The 20612-nt window shown below is 38.5% G+C and overlaps 1 protein-coding gene across 6 annotated transcripts in view; it reads left to right on the top strand.

Moving 5' to 3' along the window:
• The window catches only part of FAM184A (family with sequence similarity 184 member A), a 253280-nt gene extending 234280 nt beyond the window's left edge, over positions 1 to 19000 (top strand). For 5 of the 6 annotated variants that reach the window (XM_075202994.1, XM_075202992.1, XM_075202993.1 and 2 more), the window contains 4 exons: positions 5964 to 6081; positions 6349 to 6453; positions 16743 to 16942; positions 18257 to 19000. In XM_075202994.1, coding sequence (XP_075059095.1) covers positions 5964 to 6081; positions 6349 to 6453; positions 16743 to 16942; positions 18257 to 18338 — 505 coding nt within the window. In that variant the 3' untranslated portion in view covers positions 18339 to 19000. The remainder of the gene's footprint in view (positions 1 to 5963; positions 6082 to 6348; positions 6454 to 16742; positions 16943 to 18256) is intronic. The other variant, XM_075202995.1, reaches the window with a different exon arrangement.
• Positions 19001 to 20612: the final 1612 nt, after the last annotated feature.

Here is a 20612-nt window from a genome sequence, read left to right as displayed (position 1 = left end):
TCCGGAACGGTGGCGAAGGCACTCTGCGTTACCGCAACATTGCAAATTTCTCTTTGCCCCAGCATTTTTTTGCTGTTTAATAAATGACCCCAATTGAATGAGCGTGCCTCATAGGTCACCTGGGAAATATCAGCGGAGTAATCATCTATAGCAGCACCAATTTGGTCCTTGCAGTAGGCACACTCTGCTCTTTAGTTCCATTACTCTCTCTGATCACTACTTAATCTCTTTTCTTGTGACCATTTCAATTCTTTGTTCCCCTGGTCCATTGACACTCATGTTTTGGCAATTTCTCTAGTTCTCTCCCCATCTTTATTTACTCCATTAACTAACTCCAGTAGTTCTTTGGACCCTTTACAATCATTTGTTTATAGCTAATTAGATGGAGACTGTTCTGTGCAAACTTTGTAATTACTGTGACCACTCTCATTCACATTCTTCCCTCTGAGCATTCAAGATAAAGATGGCACTTGAATTTCTACCTGTCTGTGTGGAACCTTTATTCTCTCTCTCTGAACCCAATAACATATCTTCATCCCTTCGTCTTTCTGTAGGGTCATCTTTTATTTCCCTTTGCTTTTTGCAATTATGTGTAATATTCTCTTCATAATCTTCTTATTTGCTCCTTTAGCTTTGATTATCACCTGTACGAAACTGACATCTTTTCTGGGTAAAACTTGTTAAGTGTCCTCTGTGCTATTGCCAAACCTTCGCCTTTTCTTGACCACTGCAGTCCCCTGCTGCCTGGTTTTCCACTACTGCCTAAACTCAGTAGCTAGGATTTTATAACTTTATCCAACATCTCTACCAGCTCATATTTCAGTTAAACTGTTCTCCTAGCACCACATTCCTATAAATTCCTTGTCCGTAGTGTAAAATTAATAGCCCACTCCTCTGCCATTTTCCCCCAGCACATGTGCACTATAAGCCAGAGCCAACTTTGTACAAAAAAAAAATAACAACACATTGCTACTTTGACTTTTGACAGGGAGCAGGGGAGACTGGGCAGTGCAGAAATTGCCATGTGGCACTGGGTACGCTCCATAAAACTGTGCACCAATGCGCCTACTCCACACTTTGCAAGGAACACTCTCACTCAGCCCAAATCTCCTCTGCTTGTGCATACTTCTGCTCCTTGGCAAATGCCACTTACACAAAACAATGCACATTGTTGGTCCATGGGTAAAGACAGGATTTCTAGAGAGGAGATTCCAAATTCTTGATTTTGAAACAAGTGTGGCCAGCCCATAGAGGTGGCATTAATAGCACTGCCTCGTACATAGCACAGGAGAGGGGTTTCCAGGCAACTAGAAATCTCCCTAAGGGCGCGACTTGGTTTTGCATTGCCGAGCACATTTTGTGGTTCGGAAATGTTCTCCATATAAATTAGTGTATACATACATATATACAGTGGGCCTGATTCATTAAGGAAAGGAAAGGAACGCAAAAGAAAGGAGTAACTTTGCACCTTGGCAAAACCATGTTGCATTGAAGGGGGAGGTCAATATAAAATGTGGGGATTTATAGTTGGGGTAGGGCATGTCCTAGATCAACTTTAAATTTTAATGTAAAATAAAGCTATCAAGTATTTGTGTGCTACATGAAAAAACAGCCAGTATTTTCCTTACAAGCAAAATAATAAACAATTTTGCACTCCATGTATTGTAACATGGTTTGTCCAGGTGACAATGTATACTCCTTTTTTACCTTATTTTCCTTAATGAATCAGGCCCAGTGTCGTCAATCATCTTACAACAATATAATTTGCTGAATTATTACTGTTAGACTGACTTAGTCTTACCAGCAGTAACTAGTGAAAGAGTTAAATTACAGGACTACAAATTAATAGTAGTAAAGAATGGATTATATAGGGTATGTATGGCTAGGTTTACAGTTTTTCACATGACAAAAAACATAATTTAATAGTTGTTTTGGTTGAAGAAATACATGCATCTATCATGATCTATGGAATTTGCTGGCGCTATATAAATAAATTTGGATGATGATGATGTTCAGCTTTTCATCCTTATAGACCCAAGTTGATGCAGAGTAAAATGTCTACAAAGCCTAATCCAATCATTTCTGATTTTACTGACAATCAAACATTCTCCTGGGTGCACACACTATACTGTGCTATTAATACCAGCAGCCCTGTAGGTTCTGTTTTATTAAAAAAATGACCATTCCTTCTTAAATGTATTGTCTGATAACACCAGTTATTGTGGAAGTGTATTCTACAGTTTTCCTGCTCTTACAATTAAGAACTATTCTTGTAGCAGGATATTGATTCTCTTTGTTTTCAGCCACAAGGTGTAGCCTTCGGTCTACTATGGGGACCTTAAAATGAGCAGGTTGCCACAGAAGTTAGTATGAACCATTCATTTTTTACACATTAATAAAATTCCCCTTCATCGTTACTTCTCTAGTGTAAATACATCAATACAGCATTTGCTCATAACTGTGATCTTCCATTCCTCTTATTAATTTAATTACCATTCGCTGTATTCTCTCCAGTTCCAGAACATCTTTTTTTTAAAATGACACCTAAAAGAGAGGCCTCATCAGTGCTTTCTATCCAAAAATAATATCTTTGTCTCTCTCTACACCTCTTATTGCACGATAATATCCTGCTGGCTTTATGTCCACTAGATTAGCATTACATGCTAAATCTAGGATCTGCAGTTATACTGAGATCCTTCTCTATCATAGATTTATCCAGTAGTGGTCTACTAGGATGTAGGCTGCATGCATATTTGTTGATCCCAACTGCATAGCCTTACATTTATTCACATTGAACTTTTTCCACCATGTTATTGCCCAATCTGCTCGTAAATATGGCACATTTTGATTGGATGTTTATTACACGACATAATTTTTGTGTAATCTGCTAACACAGATATAATATGGTACTTGTTAATTATACAGTCGCCACTTGAAAAAGACAGGGACTCCGCCCACTTGTCATTCCATAGTTTCAGTTATTTTGAACAGGAAGCTTGCTCAACATAACCGAATCCTTGGAATGACAGGGCAGCCCCTTTCCCTCAAGAGTACTTGTACACCGTACTTGTAAATCCTCCTTTCTGCAGTGTACCCACTGTCAAGCCTGCAAAATGTCTCCACATAGTATTTATTTCATGAAAATCCATAACCTTAAAGTAAAATAAATCGTTAACTTGAGTCAGTCATATCCTTATCTGATAGTATATCCAGTCCAATATACTATATACGCAGTATAGCATTGTGTACCTTCTGCACTATTAAAACTTGAATCTAAATAATGTACTGAACACTTGCAGTGTACTTCCAATACTTATGTCTATGCATAGAGATAACTGATCAATATGAAAGCACCTGTGTTCTTCTCCATTCACCTGTCAAGAAGTGTACCAGAGAAGGTTTATAAAGGTTTCTGTGTGCACATAGCTGTAAATCAGTATAAATCACCATTTATCACTTTCATATTATGAATAGATACATTATATATGAAATGTATAATTCATTCTACATTTATAGCTAGAGAGGAATATCCAATAAAAGTAGATACAATCTGTGCCATCTTAAAATCCATTCTGTCCTGACTAATACTGTCCATTAATATGTATGTAGAAACACTAATACTAGACGTCCGTCTATATATCTATGTGTATCTGTAAAAAATCTGGCATTTGTTCAAGCAATTAGAGATGCTGTTAGTGCTTCTGTGCAACAAGCAGAGGAGACATGATTTGTTTATTGAATGTCTTCTGTAATCTATGTTCCTTGATTTTCCTGCCTTCCAATACAACATTGATTTGGTTGTTTTTTCTCAAATGATGGAAGGATGGCCACATTTATTTTTTCTTTATGGAAAAAAGATGCTGATAGTTGAATATCATACAGCTGTTAATGTGTCTAGATCAGATGTTGCAGTACAGAATTACTGAAGTGGGATCTTTACAGTCTGCTTATTTTTTAACCAATGTATACTTTGTTCATTTTGAATTTCAAACAATTTATAGACACCATACAAAGGCCATTTGTTATCTTGAAAGTCCTATTACCAGTAGACAGACACTTAATTAAACCAAGAGAACAACAAGCGATGCTAATTTTTAAAGAGAAACAGCAAACTACATGCATCAATATATAAGCTTAACCCCTTCACTGCTAAGGGAATTTCACACTGCTGGGCATAACCTATTTTGGCACTTTTGGGCTCATCACATTTCAACTTCAATATCAGTTGGTATGCCCACACAGATCATATTTCATCTGGTTTTCAGAAGATTTTGTAATCTCAGAAAATATATATTTTATTTCATAACCAAAATCTAGAATGCACAGTAATTTCTGGAAAGTGCCACATTACCAGTGTGAGTACCTGAAGGTCTTCCAACAAGAATGGAATATTTGTACTCCTCTATGATACTACCACTTTTTTGTGTAATTTTTTTTCTCCATATTGGATGAGTGCATTATATAGTTCACTGAGGCACAAAAAGGTGGAGAGGGCATACTATTTAAGATCTTTTCCATCTATCATAAACCAGATTTGACAAATTTTCCACCTGAAATTTATTACCATTATAACCCACAACACTGAATAAACTCACAGCTACTTGGTTAGTCTGCACCACTCATTATGGGTCCCTCGTTTGCCATATCTCATTCTACCTGATGCTCATCCAAACAACGTGTGACTTCTACTTCTGTTACTTCCCTTTCCCCTGCTATCCCTTCTAAACTCTCCCTCCTTCCTCTTCTTTAGTAATATACATGACCAAAGACTTGTTATAGCTAACTTCCTTGTAATTCTATATGTATGCTGCAACATGTAATATAATTCTGCAAATAGGTTGTTTTTATTTTTATTTTTATTTTCTGGCTATGTGCTTGAAATGTATACCTCCGCACGATGTTCCCCCTACCTCAACCCTCTACCTTCTATACTCTCCTGAGTTAAACCAAAGTCAATTAAAAATGAAAAAAAAAGTAGACAACCTACAGGACTCATTTAGGAGCAAGCTTCTGGGTACAAACTTTTACAAAGTTCTCATTTCTGCAACTTTTCCCAAAACAAGGAGCAGTAGTGTGCCTCTTCTTTAATTCAGTAGGAATACCTCCCCTCTGCTTGTGCAAACTTCTGCTTCTCCGCATATACGGCCATTTTGATCCACAATACTATGCGCCCTAGTATACACCTATGCCGTTTTGCCAATGTAAAAGACCTCCAAAATTTTCAAAAGTGACTTAATCAAAATTAACGCCCATTTATCACTCTAATATGTATAAACAGATAAATTATTTGTAGTCTATTGTCTTACTGTCATTTTTTTAATTACCGTAATATTACTAAAGAGCTGTTATATGTTACAATCCCTACTGTCAACTACTATCCACCTTCGGTGCACAGAAACCCCCACAACAGCAACTTACCTGTACTCTTCTCATATATCCCGTTGTCTGCATGTCGCGCTATCAATGTTCAAGGGTCACCAAGATTTCATTGGTCATGAATGGTCCTGGGAGCTACGCATTCATAGGTACTGTGACAGCAGAGAGGACAACAAGTGCGGCAATCGCTCATAGGTCCTGATGACCAGGCATGGTGCAGTGACTGCAAATGTGGCCAGTGTTTGAATCCCTTGGTAGTGCTATGGTATTTGGTCAGTGCTGGAAAAGGATTCCTTTGAAAATGACTGGACTCGGCCAGAACACTGAGCACTGAGCTGCACCCGGGATTGGAGACATCCCCAGTGATTTTACAACTCTTCGCTATCTATGATTTTTGCTCACCATTCCCTAAACATATATATACATATTAGACTGGCGAAATTAACACTGCTTCACACATTTCCTTCATTGTCTTTCTCTAAATAGTGCTGCACTATGCTTATCCTAAATTAAATCAGAATACACTGAACTGGTCTTTCATTTATGTCAAATAGAATGGTGTGTAACCATGTACTTATACATTCAAGGTTGACAGAAATGGAGGAGAAGTATCAGAACAGAGAATCAAGGCCAGAGGACCTTCAGGTCATCTCCGATTTAAAGGACATGGTTGCAGAACGTGACCAACTTATCAAAAAATTGATTGTGAGACATTTTGATGTTTTTTTCTTTATCAAAACAAATTGCAAGTGTTTACCTCTGAGAGTCATTGTCATAAAAAATTCAGTGATCTTTAAATACCCCACACTTCATAAATTATAACTGTTTCAATAAATTATTAAACTAAGTGGCATTTACAAATGAACAATTTATTCTTAAAATATTAATACGTGAAGTGTTTGAAAGCAATTATCTGGACATGCAAAGCTGCGTGAAAGAAACACAGTCAGAATTACACTTTTGTTTTTACAGGAAGACAAAAAGTTCTACCAACTAGAACTAGTGAACCGAGAGACCAACTTCAACAAAGTATTTAATGCAAGTCCAAATGTTGGCGTTATCAATCCTCTAGTAAAGGTATGTAACTAGGACAAGTGTATGTCCCTAATTTCATATATTTTAAATAACCTAAAAAATAAAATATACTAAATTACATTTAGTATATTTCTCCACACTGACCCTAGCATGCCCTCTCTTCATTATTTATGGATGTATGTATTTATTTATTTTCCAACTATGCCTTTAGTTATGCTGTAGAGCAATTATTAGAATCTGGTTGTTGAGTTATTCAGCATTGTAATCACTTACAATCACTTGTTTACTTACAATTAAAATATATCCAGAGGAAAATATTACAATATACCAAAACAGTCTCAGCAGTCGGTGGTGGTCATATTTTCGACTGTGAATTTGTCAACACTTATCCTGTTGCCTCCAAAATGGTGACAGGGTAAATGTTGACAGATTCAGTCTGTCCACAAGTTTAATATGTAGACAATGTGACTGTCAGCGGTAGTAATGTCGACAGTCACAATGCTGACATTAAACCAGTAATGCCGGCAGGTGGACCTGTCAGCACAAAACAGTTATAAAAACAAATAAAAAAACTAATAATGTTGTATTGCCGCCGGGTATGGTGGCTGCCAGCAGGGCTGCTAAGAGGAATTGAGGACCCCGGTACAACAACTTCATGATGCCCCCTTTTTAGTTGAGCATGGTAAAAAAAAAATATTGTGCGGCGGCGCAAAACTGGGAGTGGGTGTGTCCATACGATTGGGGCCGTGGCTATGCATCATCGGGGTGTGACTAGCAGGTGAAAAGCGCTAGACCACCCTCTTACAAAAAAAAACCCTGCATTGTTGTGCACTCCTGACTTTCAAGACATCTAGCACCATAGTGTAGTATATCAAAAATGCAGTGTGTACATAAAGAGTTCACAGTCTTGGCCTGTGCCATCACACACATTACTGTGCCCCTTCATCATCATTACGCTGTGCCTCGTTATGATCACACTGTGCCCCTTCATCACAACCACGCTGTGCCCCCTTATGATCATACTGCGCCCTCCATGCTGCTCCCTCCCTTCATCACTATGTTCCATGCTGCCCCCTTCCCCTTCATCACACTGTGTCCTACTGTCCCCTCCCTATCCTTTATCACTCTGCGATGCTGCCCCCCCTCCTTCATCACTGTGCCATGCTGCTCCCCCTCCCCTTCATTACTGTGCCATGCTGCCCCTCCCTCTCCTTTATCACTGTGCCATGCTGCCCCCCTCTCCATCATCACTGTGCCATGCTGCTCCTCCCTCTCCTTCATCACTGTGCCATGCTGCTCCCCCCCTCCTTCATCACTGTGCCATGCTGCTCCCCCCTCTCTCCTTCATCACAGTGCCATGCTGCCCCCCCTCTCCTTCATCACTGTGCCATGTCCCCCCCTCCTTCATAACTGTGCGATGTGCCCCCCTCTCCTTCATCACTATGCCATGCTGCCCCCTCTCCTTCATCACTGTGCCATGCTGCTCATCTCCACTCGTTCATCATTGTGCCATGGTGCCCCCCCTCTCCTTCATCACTGTGCCATGCTGCTCCCCCCCAGTCTCATTCATCACTGTGCCATGCTGTTCCCCCCTCTACTTCATCACTGTGCCAACCCCCCTGTGCAAAAAATAATTACATAAAATATATATATAAAACAGTTTGGATTAAAAAAAAAAAAAAAAAAGTCGGCAGTGAGGGCCCAGGCCGGGCCCCTGGCATGTATGTATATATATATATATATATATATATATATATGTGTATATATATATATATATATATATATATATATATATATACAAGTTAACCCGCGCATGATACTCATGCATTCTAGTCAAATCAAGCTACTTAAGGTGTTAAAAAGGTTCTTGTCATGCATTTGGCCCATAGCCCAGGCCTCCTCAGGGGAAGAGCGTTACTTCCCGACGCAAGCGCCCTTTTTTAACGTGGTTTTGTCCACATGTCACCACCTCATCATTCTTCTCCATCACCTCATCCTTCATTTTCATCGCCACATCTATCCAGATGTCTATCCAGACACAGGGATCTCTCTCAGCGGTCCTGAATATCACACTCCTCTCACTCTGTCACCCACGGCAACCACCAACCACTCCCCACTGTCACCCCCCGGCAACCACCAACCACTCCCAACTGTCACTTCTCCTTCAAGAAATATATATATATTTTTTAAAATCTTTATAAACACTTTTAACAATTAACAAATTAAATTAACAAATTAAAAACATCTTAGTATACCAAATTTCAGCCCTTTCTGAATTTTTTTTTACACACACACTAAGAATTTAGTAGGTCAGTGTATAACTCCGCCCAGCAGGTGGCGCTGCAGCTTGGTTTTATTTTTTACACACACACACACACACACACACAGACAGACTAACACACGCCACTAAGCATTTATATTATATATACCAGACAAGGGTGCCCTTTATCCCCTCTTATATTTGCGTTAGCGATTGAACTCTTAGCTGAAAAACTACGGCAAAGTCTTTTGGTAGTGAGTTCTGTTATTGGTGACTTGTAAATTCTGTCTGTTTGCTGATAATGTTTTATTGTTCGTGTCTGACCCCGAGGCCTCATTACCAGCTAGCCACCATATTCTTCAACAGTATTCTGAGGCATCTCTTTACAAACTTAATGTATCAAAAACTGAAGTTTTAACCATTGCCACCCCCTTGCTCACCAGGAAATTCTTAAGGCGAAATTCAATTACAATTGGCAAACGTTTTCACTGACGTACTTGGGTATACAAATTTGTCCCATTCCCTCTGACTCCCAGATAACTACTCTTCCCTTTTAGCTAATTTTATTTCACTGACGAAAATGTGGGCTAACTATGAGGTCTCGTGGTTGGGTAGGGTAGCAACTGTAAAAATGATGCTCCTTCCAAAAGTCCTTTACCTCTTTAGGTTGATCCCATACCTTAACCCTTACCAGCAACTGGCCACATTTTACAAGGTGTCCTTGGAGTTTGCCTGGAGAGGTAAATGACCTAGAGTATCGAATGTTAAAAATATGAGATCTACGTTAAAAGGAGGATGGGCCTCTTCCAACCTGGAGTTCTACCAATTGGCATGCTTCTTAGACCAACTGAGAGATTGGTTGGCCCCCACACCACCCAATCCCTGAGTCTCTTTTGAGAAAAACTCTTCTGCCTGATTTCTCTGATGGACCTTTTTTGCCTAGATGCTAAAACAAGGCCATTAGAGACCTCTACTCTGACAAGCATCCACGATTCACTTAAGGCATGGGACACACTGGTAAAGTTATCCCCTTAATTTGTTCTCCCCTCCTCTAACCTGTCACTGTTGGGCCTTTCTAAATTAATCCCTAACTTGTATTTGAGGTCTTGGCAAGAGTTGGGTATTGTTAACCTATGCCTCATCTTGGAGGACACTTCCCTTTTTTCTTTTGCATACTAATCATCAAGGAGTTTTTATAAGTACTTACAGGTCCGGCACTGGTTTCAGTCCCAAGTAAGATGCCAATCTATCCCTGCACCCCCACTCCCCTACATAACAATGAGGTTATCCCCATCCAACAGAGCTGGTGGCATCTTTTCCTGGTACCTACTCCTCCTCTATTCCAATGAGGATAGCAAATTGCTGGTTCAGTCTCTATGGGAAGTGGACCTGCAAATTATATTTCTAAATGTGCATTAGATGTCAAAATGCATTTATCGCTTGGAATGCTTCTCAAGATTTGACACAGAATTTACTTGACTCCTGAGAGACTTCATAGATTTATGTCCAATGTGTCAAAGTTTTGGTGGAGGAACTGTGATGAGATAGGGAACCTGATACACACCTTCTGGTCATGCCCGAAGCTGCAAGGCCTTTGAAGGGAAGCTTTCAACCTGATTAATGCAGTGAGTTCTGTAGCATTAGCCCCATCGCCAGAAATTGCTCTGCTGCACTTATACCCTTATTCTCTCCAAAACCATAAGAGATATGTAACTGGCCACATCCTTATTGCTACTAGAGCAGCTATTGCACAGTCCTGGAAGTCCCCCCTCACCCCGCCTCTTTCAATTGTTCTAGCCAAAATCCAGAGGAGCTATGTTATGAAGACTCTAGGTCTAAGTCTCCCATACTCCTCGTCAGCTTCTTCCCCTTTGATTAAATGGTTTGATTAGAGTACTTATTATTCCGAGAACCTAGACCCATCACAAGTTTCCTCCTCTTTGTAAAAGCAACACAGCACTACCATCTTTTGAACTATAACTTTTGCTATTGTCTGTAGTACTTGTTTCATGTGAATCAATGTACCCCCCAACCTGATGTCTTCCTTTCCCTTACTTTCCCTATTATTATGTATGTTTCTTATTTTGTTGTCTACCACAAAATTCCAATAAAAATTTAATTTGTTAAGAAAAACAAGTGTACTCGTCTGTGAGAGCCTGGGGAGCAGGAACCAATACTGGGGTACTATTTACCACATTATGTACCCTATGTCTCTTACAAATATCTTTATTGGTTATTAAACATCATGGTCCTGGATACTCCCCTCCCCATCCATCTGCAAGGCTATCTACCGCTCTGTATTGTCCAATAAAGTTATGGAAAATATGAAAAAATAAATATGTAGGGATCTTTATTAGACCTGATATAAATGTCCTATAGTTAGCATTTACAACTAATTGTTGAAGCCTTTCACTTATAAAGCATGAGTTATGATACGCAGGATAAGAACAATATATTCACATAAATATAGACACGGAGTGCTGGATATTGGAGGGATGGACTGATAAAATTACTGCCACGGTTTACTCGCTATTGCATAGTTTTACCCATCCCTTTCACTCCTAATAAATGGTGTGTATCCTCTATACTGCACACAAATGGCACTTTGCCCAAAATCTAAACAAACTGATTCCGCATGGACCGCTCATTCATTCTTTTCATAGTTATAGGAAATCTGTAATTGAAAGCCCCACTCACCGCCCGATAAGCGTGGTGGTAGTGGACAAGTAAGTCAGAGCAGGCGATGGGGAGCCGGCATCTGCAGCTGACACGCCGCTTGTGGCTCTCACTTCTGTGTACTGATGTCACGGATAACGTCGTGCCCGACGTACGTTTCACCAGGGCTTTCTCAAGGGGAATCACTGGATTCAGGAAAAAGAGGTTCTCTTATAGATCAAGTGACCAATCAAAATCACTTCATTGCTGACAGGCACATTTTGCCAGCCTATTGTGCTTGGTCACCTCTTAAATGCCTCCCTCCATTCGTAAATACCATCAAGGCATAGCACACACGGATCTGTATGTTATATTTAAACTGTTAAGAAGTAATATGTTCTAATTGTTAAGGAATATTGATAGCATCAATATTAGGACCTTATTATTTTTTTTAAAATAACGTTAACAGTGTATTCAGATCTGCAATAAAACAGTTCTTATGTTGACACATTGGTCCACCTTCCGTATTACAATATCAAATGATCATTCTGACACCACATTGTTAGTTTGTTAATATCATTTTAACTATGTTTTTTTTAATTGTTAGTTATTCATTGTGTATTAATTTATTAAACTGTTAATTATTTGTTATATCAAATTGTTATTTTTGTTTTTAATTTTTGTATATAATAATATTGTTTTATAGTTTTTATAGTTATTCATTGTTTATTAATTTAATAAACTATTAGTTATTTGTTACATCCTATATTTATTTATAGTTTTTTTTATATAATAATAAGGTTTTTTCTTTTTTATTATTATATGTTACTTATATCTTAGATCCAATTTAATTATCTTGATTATAACTAAAATATGTCCTAGATACTAACTTTTGATTATGTAGTGTTCAAAGGATTGTATATGATTACAAAATGTGTATATTTACATATATATATATATATATATATATATATATATTATTTTATTTTAAAAAACAATGCACATTACGTTCGTTGTGTGTGCCATAATAAATCAGGCCCTTAATAAGCAAGGTTTGTCACAAAAGTGAAGTGGCCAAAAGATACAACCTAATGTCCAGTACATATAATGCATCCCTAAGCCCAACTATATAATGCCATAATAAAGCCTGATAATGCCATCTTATAGCCCTGTATGCCCCAATATAGCATTATGCAGGACCAGTGACCAATACCACAGAGTGCTCACTCCCATTGCCTCTCAACGCTCGACTTTCCCATTCTTCAGAGCAAGCACTGTTTTGGGTTCCAACCTGTTTTAAAACATAGGCCACTTTCATGTATATGCCAGTTATTATGTACTCTTTATCGGATTAAATCATCTGAGTGTTTACTTTTGGTATTGCATTGTTTGTTGTTATACATTTAAACGTGCTCATACAAGCTGCAATTTGAACGTTCATTTTAGACATAATTGAGCAAGATTGTATACTCCAGATAGTGTTTGATGAGGAGCCATGAGATTTCAGTTAGGATGGGCAATAAGAGTGTTGTGTATCTCTAGCTTCATTGAAACAAGGTTCAAAAAGTCATACACCCTTCTTCTTTTTGAAGACCTCTGCAATTCGCCCTAGCATGCTGTCAATCAACTTCTGGGCCACATACTTACTGTTGGCCGCCCATTATTGCCTAATCAATGCTTGGAGTTTGTCAGAATTGGTGGGTTTTTGTTTGTCCACCCGCCTCTTGAGGATTGACCACAAGTTCTCAATGGGATTAAGGTCTGGGGAGTTTCCTGTACATATTTTGATCCCTGAGCCACTTAGTTATCACTTTTGCATTATGGCAAGGTGCTCCATAATGCTGGATAAGGGATTGTTCATCACCAAACTGTTCTTGGATGGTTAGGAGAAGTTCTTTATTCATGGCTGTGTTCTTAGGCAAAATTGTGAGTGAGCCTACTCCCTTGGCGTAGAAGTAACCCCACACACAAATGGTCTCAGGATGCTTTACTGTTGGCATGACACAGGACTGATGGTAGCACTCACCTTTCCTTCTCCGCACAAGCGTTTTTCCAGATGACTTTACCACAGTCCTCAGCAGTCCAATCCCTATATCTTTTCCAGAATATCAGTCTGTCTCTGATGTTTTTCTTTGCTGGTCCTCTTGACACTAGAACATCCTCCAAAAGTCTTCGCCTCACTGTGTGTGCAGATGCACTCACACCTGCTTGCTGCCATTCCTGAGCAAGCTCTGCCCCGATCCGGCAGCTGAATCAACTTTAGGAGACCTGGCGCTTGCTGGACATTCTTGGGCGCCCTGAAGCCTTCTTCACAACTATTGAACCTCTCTCCTTGAAGTTCTTGATGAGCCGATAAATGGTTTATTTAGGTGCAATCTTACTAGCACCAATATCCTTGCCTTTGACGCCCTTTTTTGTGCAAAGCAATGATGAATGCACGTGTTTTCTTGGAGATAACCATGGTTAACAGAGGAAGAACAATGATTTCAAGGACCACCCTCCTTTTAAAGCTTCCAGTCCGTTATTCTAACTCAATCAGCATGACAGAGTGATCTCCAGCCTCTTCCTCGTCAACACTCTCACCTATGTTAATGAAAGAATCAGTGACCTGATGTCAGCTGGTCCTTTTGTGGCAGGGCTGAAATGCATTATAAATGTTTTTGGGATAAAGTTCATTGTCATGGCAAAGAGGGGCTTTGAAATCAATTGCAATTCATCTGATCACTCTTTATGACATTCTGGAGTATATGAAAATTGCCATCATAAAAACTGAGGCAGCAGACTTTGTGAAAAATTATGTTTGTGTCATTCTCAAAACTTTTGCCCATGACTGTAGTATTACATTTTTGAGCCTTTGCGTCCAGTAAGTTTTTTGAACTACTAATTAGTTTCTTCTTAAAAAAAAAAGAAGTAGCAGGCTCTAATTAGTTGAGCCTTCACTTTCACCTCCAGTTAGCTGTTGCCGAACTACTACTTTGTTGATTCTTTAAAGAAGGGTTAATAAAGTGCACAGTTGGCGAATTCTGAAACCACATATCAATTACTGTTTTCCAACTGGGTTATAAGATAGTGATACATCGTTAGTCGATAATTAGCAATGTCCTCTGCTGTTGATTAGTGTTTTATATGTTTTATAAGTTAATATTACATGTAGTGTTATTTACCTTTAGCACCCGTGTTAGTGTTGTCTGTCTTTCCCCACACCAGATTAATTATATTTTCTTACATGAAAAGAAGTATTTTCTTCCCATATGGATAAAGTTACAGTATCTCAAATATCTGACAGCTTCTGAAAGGTTTGCATTTACTCATGCGCGTAACTACCAGTGTAACAGGGGTAGGGCTTCCTTAGGGCTGGTAGCTGCCACTGGTGCTGTTTTTGACCCTGCTCTCTCTGTCACCTTCCTGGGAGCTGCTGCCATGTAACCGTTGACACCTCAGGGTATTTGAAACCCCAGAATATCATACTCACAAACCAGTATTCTAGGGCTCCAAAGTTAAATTCTGCTCAGAGGGAAAGGGCACTCATACGTAATAAGGTAAGTGAGGGAAGTGGATTGATAGGAAATATGATGAGATGTTCTTCCCTAGAAACTTTGTGGGCACCTTCAAAATGTTGCCATGGGGCCCACACAAATACACCTCTACCTGTATGCTTATGATTATTTTTAGTGTAAAAATTAGTAAAGTGCCCCTGTCGGGTACTTGTTATTTTATTGTTCACCATATATTTCCGCTATCTACTAGTTTGGCACTGCTCATCTACCTGTTACCAAAAGTCTAATGCACACTCATTACGCGTGAGATTTTAGTCCTCTCTGATTGTCACAGAGGAATGGTATAAAAGATGCAGCCCAAGAATGCATGGGTGCGCATTAAAAGACTGCAACTCCGAAACAATTATATAATAATTTTCTAAATGCATTGTCTAAAATAAATTGCTCATTTGCACTAAACTACTACATCAACTAACAACAAATAGAGATATAACAACAAGCGCCAATCTAATTAAAAAGGATCAACTAGAGACCAATATTGTCACAGAGGTCAGTAAAAACTGACGCTTCAACGAAACACTCTGCTGATAGAGATGAACCAAGCAAAGCATTCAAAACCAGACTTTCATATAAACAAACTATCGATAAGAAGAATTTTGTGTCTCACTACAAGATTGGGGATTTCATTTGAGATCGCTATTTACTCCTTCCCTGAGCGGCTATGAAGTCAGGTTAGCAAACATATACTTGAGAAGAGGGAATCCCTAGTTTGTTTGGAGGCAGGACTTATGTTCCAAACTACCTTTTATTCCTACATCTGAACTGTTACATTATCATCATATTGACAATTCTGTCAGGATTATTAACATTTATCATCTGTTAATCTGCAATGCCATTATTATTCTATTGATACTTCTGTTATTATTTATTTACTTCATTCGATTTATTCTATATTGATATTTGATTGTTTTTTGATTGAGACCTTCTATTAACCACGTATATACACTATAGGATTGGTCAAGTTTATTTTCATTATACTTTATGCTATTTTATTTTATTTTTTATTTTTTTTCATTTTTATTTTTATTTTCTTACGATAGTTTGTTTATATGAAAGTCTGGTTTTGAATACTTTGTTTGGTTCATCTATATCAGCAGAGTGTTTCGTTGAAGCATCAGTTTTTACTGACCTCTGTGACAATATTGGTTTCTAGTTGATCCTTTTTAATTAGATTGGCGCCTGTTGTTATATCTCTATTTGTTGTTAGGTGTTATACATAGGTTGAAGGTGTGATCTATTTTTTGATATCCCAACGAGCAGCCTTTCTTCACTTTTTGCGCCTGTTTTTGACTTAGTATTACTTTGTATCCACCTCTACTACATCAACTACTTTGTCAACCCAGTAAGCAAGGGTTTGGCACTCAGTGTTAAACTGGCGGTGACAGACTTTTACTGAGAGCTACAATGTCTTCAAAGGTGGTTTACGTACAAAGCAGATTTTACGACACAACGATTTGCAGTAATTTTTTTAAACCGGCAATTTTATTAAAGACAAAACCCAATAGACTTTGTCTTTAATAAAATTGTAAATTTTAAAAAATGACGGCAAAGTACAGAGAATTGCCGATTTCGTTTGAACCACCGCCTAATAAATTATATCGTCAAGTCAGTGGCGGAATTGCCACAGCAGATGCAAAGGGTTGGAACTAGCGAGCAGTGGGCCCCAGTTCCCTCCCCGTCTCCATGCATCGGGGTCCTCAGCTTGCTACTTCCAACTCTGCCCAAGTCTATATTAGAATAAAATAATAATTCTCTTTTAAGTACAGTGGCTTTCTCTTATTTCCTCTTATGCACAACTATGATGCATTACAATTAGAATGTAAATTGAGTATGCCTCACTTGTGTTGTTTTCAAAACAGCAAAAGAAGAAGAATGATAAGTCCACAAACAGGTTTGTGAGTTCCCCTAACCTAAGTGCTGTGGAGACTAGTGGAATGGGAAATGGACATCCTACACGCCTGGATCCCATTCCAAACTCACCCATCCACGATATTGAGTTCAACAGCAGCAAGCCTCTCCCACAGACTGTACCACCCAAAGAGGCCAAGACCTTTTTGAGGTGAGCACTACCTCGCCAGGCCAATTGCCACTGGTCATGAAAGTGCCGAACTACAGACAAAGCCTTGAATTATTTTTATGGCATTTATAACCTCTTTATAGTGCTCCTTTTTTCCACATGTATTTGTTAAAACCTCATGTCAGCATTTGTTTACAGTGTGTTTTCTTTAATGCACATACAATGTCCATGCATGTTTGTTAATGTGTCCATATTTATTTGAAAGACTTAATAGCTGGTTTTAAGCACTGTATTGCATACTTTTGGTGTTTAGTGTTTTCTTTCCTAAAATATGCAGATTATCTTAAGATATTAAATATCTGTAACGTGTGGTGTTACCACTCTCAGAGAATTGAAATGATAACCAAAGTTGTGAGAATTTTGTTCTCCTTAAACCCAACATAGCAATTTGTCCATTGTATTCTGAAAAACAAGTGAAGCTCAACCTGTGAGAGCAGAATAAAACACCTGAATGCTAGAGTGCCCTCTAGTGACAAATCTGAAATCTTGCATATTGACTTAACTTTCTGAATCAACTAGGAAAGATTATTCACTGAATGTACCAAGACATGCATCATTGTTTTTATTTTATTGCATATTGTTGTGAGCATGAACATGTTTGCTTCCCTAATAAATTATCTGCATGTATATATCTCCCATTAATTAATTGTCCCTGTGTGCTTCTTTTATACAATGATACATTGTATAGTTTTTGTGTTTATTGTACCTTTAACTCAGCACTAAGATAAAATGCCTTCCCCTTGTTTATTAAGTATAACCTCACAGAATATTTGGACGTGTAAATAGCACTTCATATGGACCATATATTAGTCTATCTGTTGTTTGAATTGTGTTATAAATAATACATGCATGAAGAAAGAGCTGAGTAAAATTAGTCAATTGAATGTCCCTGGTCTGGAAATTGATTGTGTTTTGTGCTTAGCAGATGAGAAGTATACATGGAACGTGACCCTGGTAATAATACTTCTTCCAAATTATTGTCCTAATTAAAAAGGAGGCTAAAAGAGGGGCAACAAACAGACCAAATACATATGGGATAAATAACCCATTTTACAGAGTATAAATGCTTTTCCCAGCATATGGTAGGTAGCCTGTGCTGCTGATGTATTACAATGTAGTGGATGTAGAGGTGTCACACATGGACAAGGGCAAGAACCAATATGAATTTTAGCTTTGCTTCTACACAACTGCTTTGTTTGCCTACTATTGCTACGCTGGCATTCGTACACCTCTTGTGTGCTATTTTTTGTAACATGTATGCTTTGTAATTTGTTTCTTTTTCTCTCTGGGATATAGCCCTCCCCAGACTGATACTTCACCGGTGGCATCTCCAGACCCACAACGCCAGGAATGGTTTGCCCGGTACTTCACTTTCTAAGACACTGTATTTGATAACGTCTCAATTTCTATTGTGGCACAGCTTTGATGTGGACTGTTTATAGGAGCATGACCTTGACAAATCCTTATGTGACTAAGTTTTGCCGTAAATACTGTTTGTTAAACACTGTGAGCGAGAGTGTTTGTCTCCAATTGAAAATGCACTGTTAAATAACATTCTGTGTTTGCTTTCCTTTTCATTAGTGAAAAACTCACTTTCATTTCACAACAAAAGGTAACATATTTTGTAGAATAACTGTGCTACCTCCTTACCCCACTTATTCCTTTTTTTCCAAATTCTAATTTTATTGTTGTTTTTTTTTGTTGTTTTTATCTGCCCGCATAATTAACCATTTAATTCAGTGCTGCAATGAGCCGCATCAGACTGCACTGATGTTTTTCAACTGCCTTTTGATAGATCCAGCTATAAGGCAAACATGTCTAGTAAAGATCATACTAGTTACAGTTAATTATGTTTCATTGTTATTTTTGGTGTCAAACTATGTGCCTGGAGTCAGATTCTCAGCTTCTGATTGGTATGTATATACTATGTATGGCAATTGTATTCCTATTGTAACAACATCAAACTCTAAATCCCAGTGTGTTATTTCCTATGGAAGTCACTTTTATTATATAAAAAAATATTTTTTCTTATAAAATTAATGTTTGTAGTAATGTTATTGAACAAATGCTTTGTCTTGATTTCATTTCTCTTTTACTGATTATTAGGTCTATTGTTAGTTAACATTCCTTAATCAATGAGCAGAAAAAGAGACTGGGTATTTTAACAGTAAAGTTTAACAGACTTCAACAGAGCCCAATGGAAATGCTTTTTTTTTTTACGGGGATTACAGGTGTGTGGATTAATTCTTCAGACCAGAAACATATATATGAAGAAATAAATAGCTGTGCTACTTTTTCTTGTATTGAAGATGCCCTCTGTCTTGACTCCCTATTTACAGAGTAGTTGTCAGGGACAGACTCAGATTATTTCACCTCCAGCCACCAGAGGCCACTATTGTTATTGAGCTTGCCCTTAAAGTTGCCCTTATCCAAGATGGTCAGTATTGTCTCTGAGGAATCCATCTTGGATCATGTTTCTAGTATGGGCCAATAAAAAGGCACTTCCTGGTTGAAATCTTGCTTGAGTATTCTGCCTGCTCAGCACCTGCTCCTGTAATTTCTGACATATTGACTACCCACTTGTGTACTGGCTCTGGCATATGTCTAACAACCTGCTTGTGTAACGACCATGACATACGTCTGACTACCAGCTTATGCACCGACCATGGCATAAGTCTGACTAATGATTGTGCATTAATCCAGCTAACTTCTGTTTTATTTTATCAGCCGTCTGCCATTTATCTAACACACCTGTATTGTGATAACAGTGTAAGATCCGTGACAACATATGGCAGATCCCACAAAATCTATTGTCCAGAGCAGAGCTGAAAACCAGTGTTATCATTTTGAAATTAATGGGAATATGAAGGAAAAACAGAAATAGGTAAGGTCTGGTTTTGGGATGGTGGTATTACCAAGCATACCCAGGTTAGTTCATGGAAAAGTCTTACAAGAAAAGATTGTAAAAGCATATTTGAAGGAGGGCAAGAAGACCTGGCACATTCGAGAGGTTTCATTAGATTTCAGAGTAGCTTATTATAAGACACAAAATATTATCCTATAAATTGTACCATATGACAATTAAATACACACAAAAAACTTATCTTTTTAAGAAAAAAAAAAAGTTTACTAGCATTTTAGTTCTATAGCCACATCCAGGAGCATACAATATGATGCATACATGCAGTGTCAGACTAGGGCATGAAGGGCCCACCGGGGGACTGCAACGCTAATGGCCCACCAGATGGGGTGTGGCCAGCCATCATAGAGGTGAGACCAGACACTAGAGGGGCAGGGGTCAACCCACGAAGGACAGCTAGCACGATAGTGTAGTATATAAAGAATGCAGTGTGTATATAAAGAGTACACAGTCTTGACCTTCCCTTTTAGATTGGGCAGAACAGTCACCAAAAATCGGCATTGTCCCACTACACCAGGCTTGGCTAGCCTGTGGCACTCCAGGTGTTGTGAAACTACAAGCCCCAGCATGCTTTGCCAATATATAGCAGATTATTCCTGGAAGGGTATGCTGGGACTTGTAGTTTTACAACATCTGGAGTGACACATGTTAGCCAAGCCTGCACTAGACTCAGAACATTTGACAGACTGTCCTACCTGTTTTTCCCACTTTTACCACCTGTGGCTGCTGGTT

Source organism: Mixophyes fleayi, chromosome 3, assembly GCF_038048845.1.
Source record: "Mixophyes fleayi isolate aMixFle1 chromosome 3, aMixFle1.hap1, whole genome shotgun sequence".
NCBI lineage: Eukaryota > Metazoa > Chordata > Amphibia > Anura > Limnodynastidae > Mixophyes > Mixophyes fleayi.
This window is presented reverse-complemented; position numbering and strand designations above follow the sequence as displayed.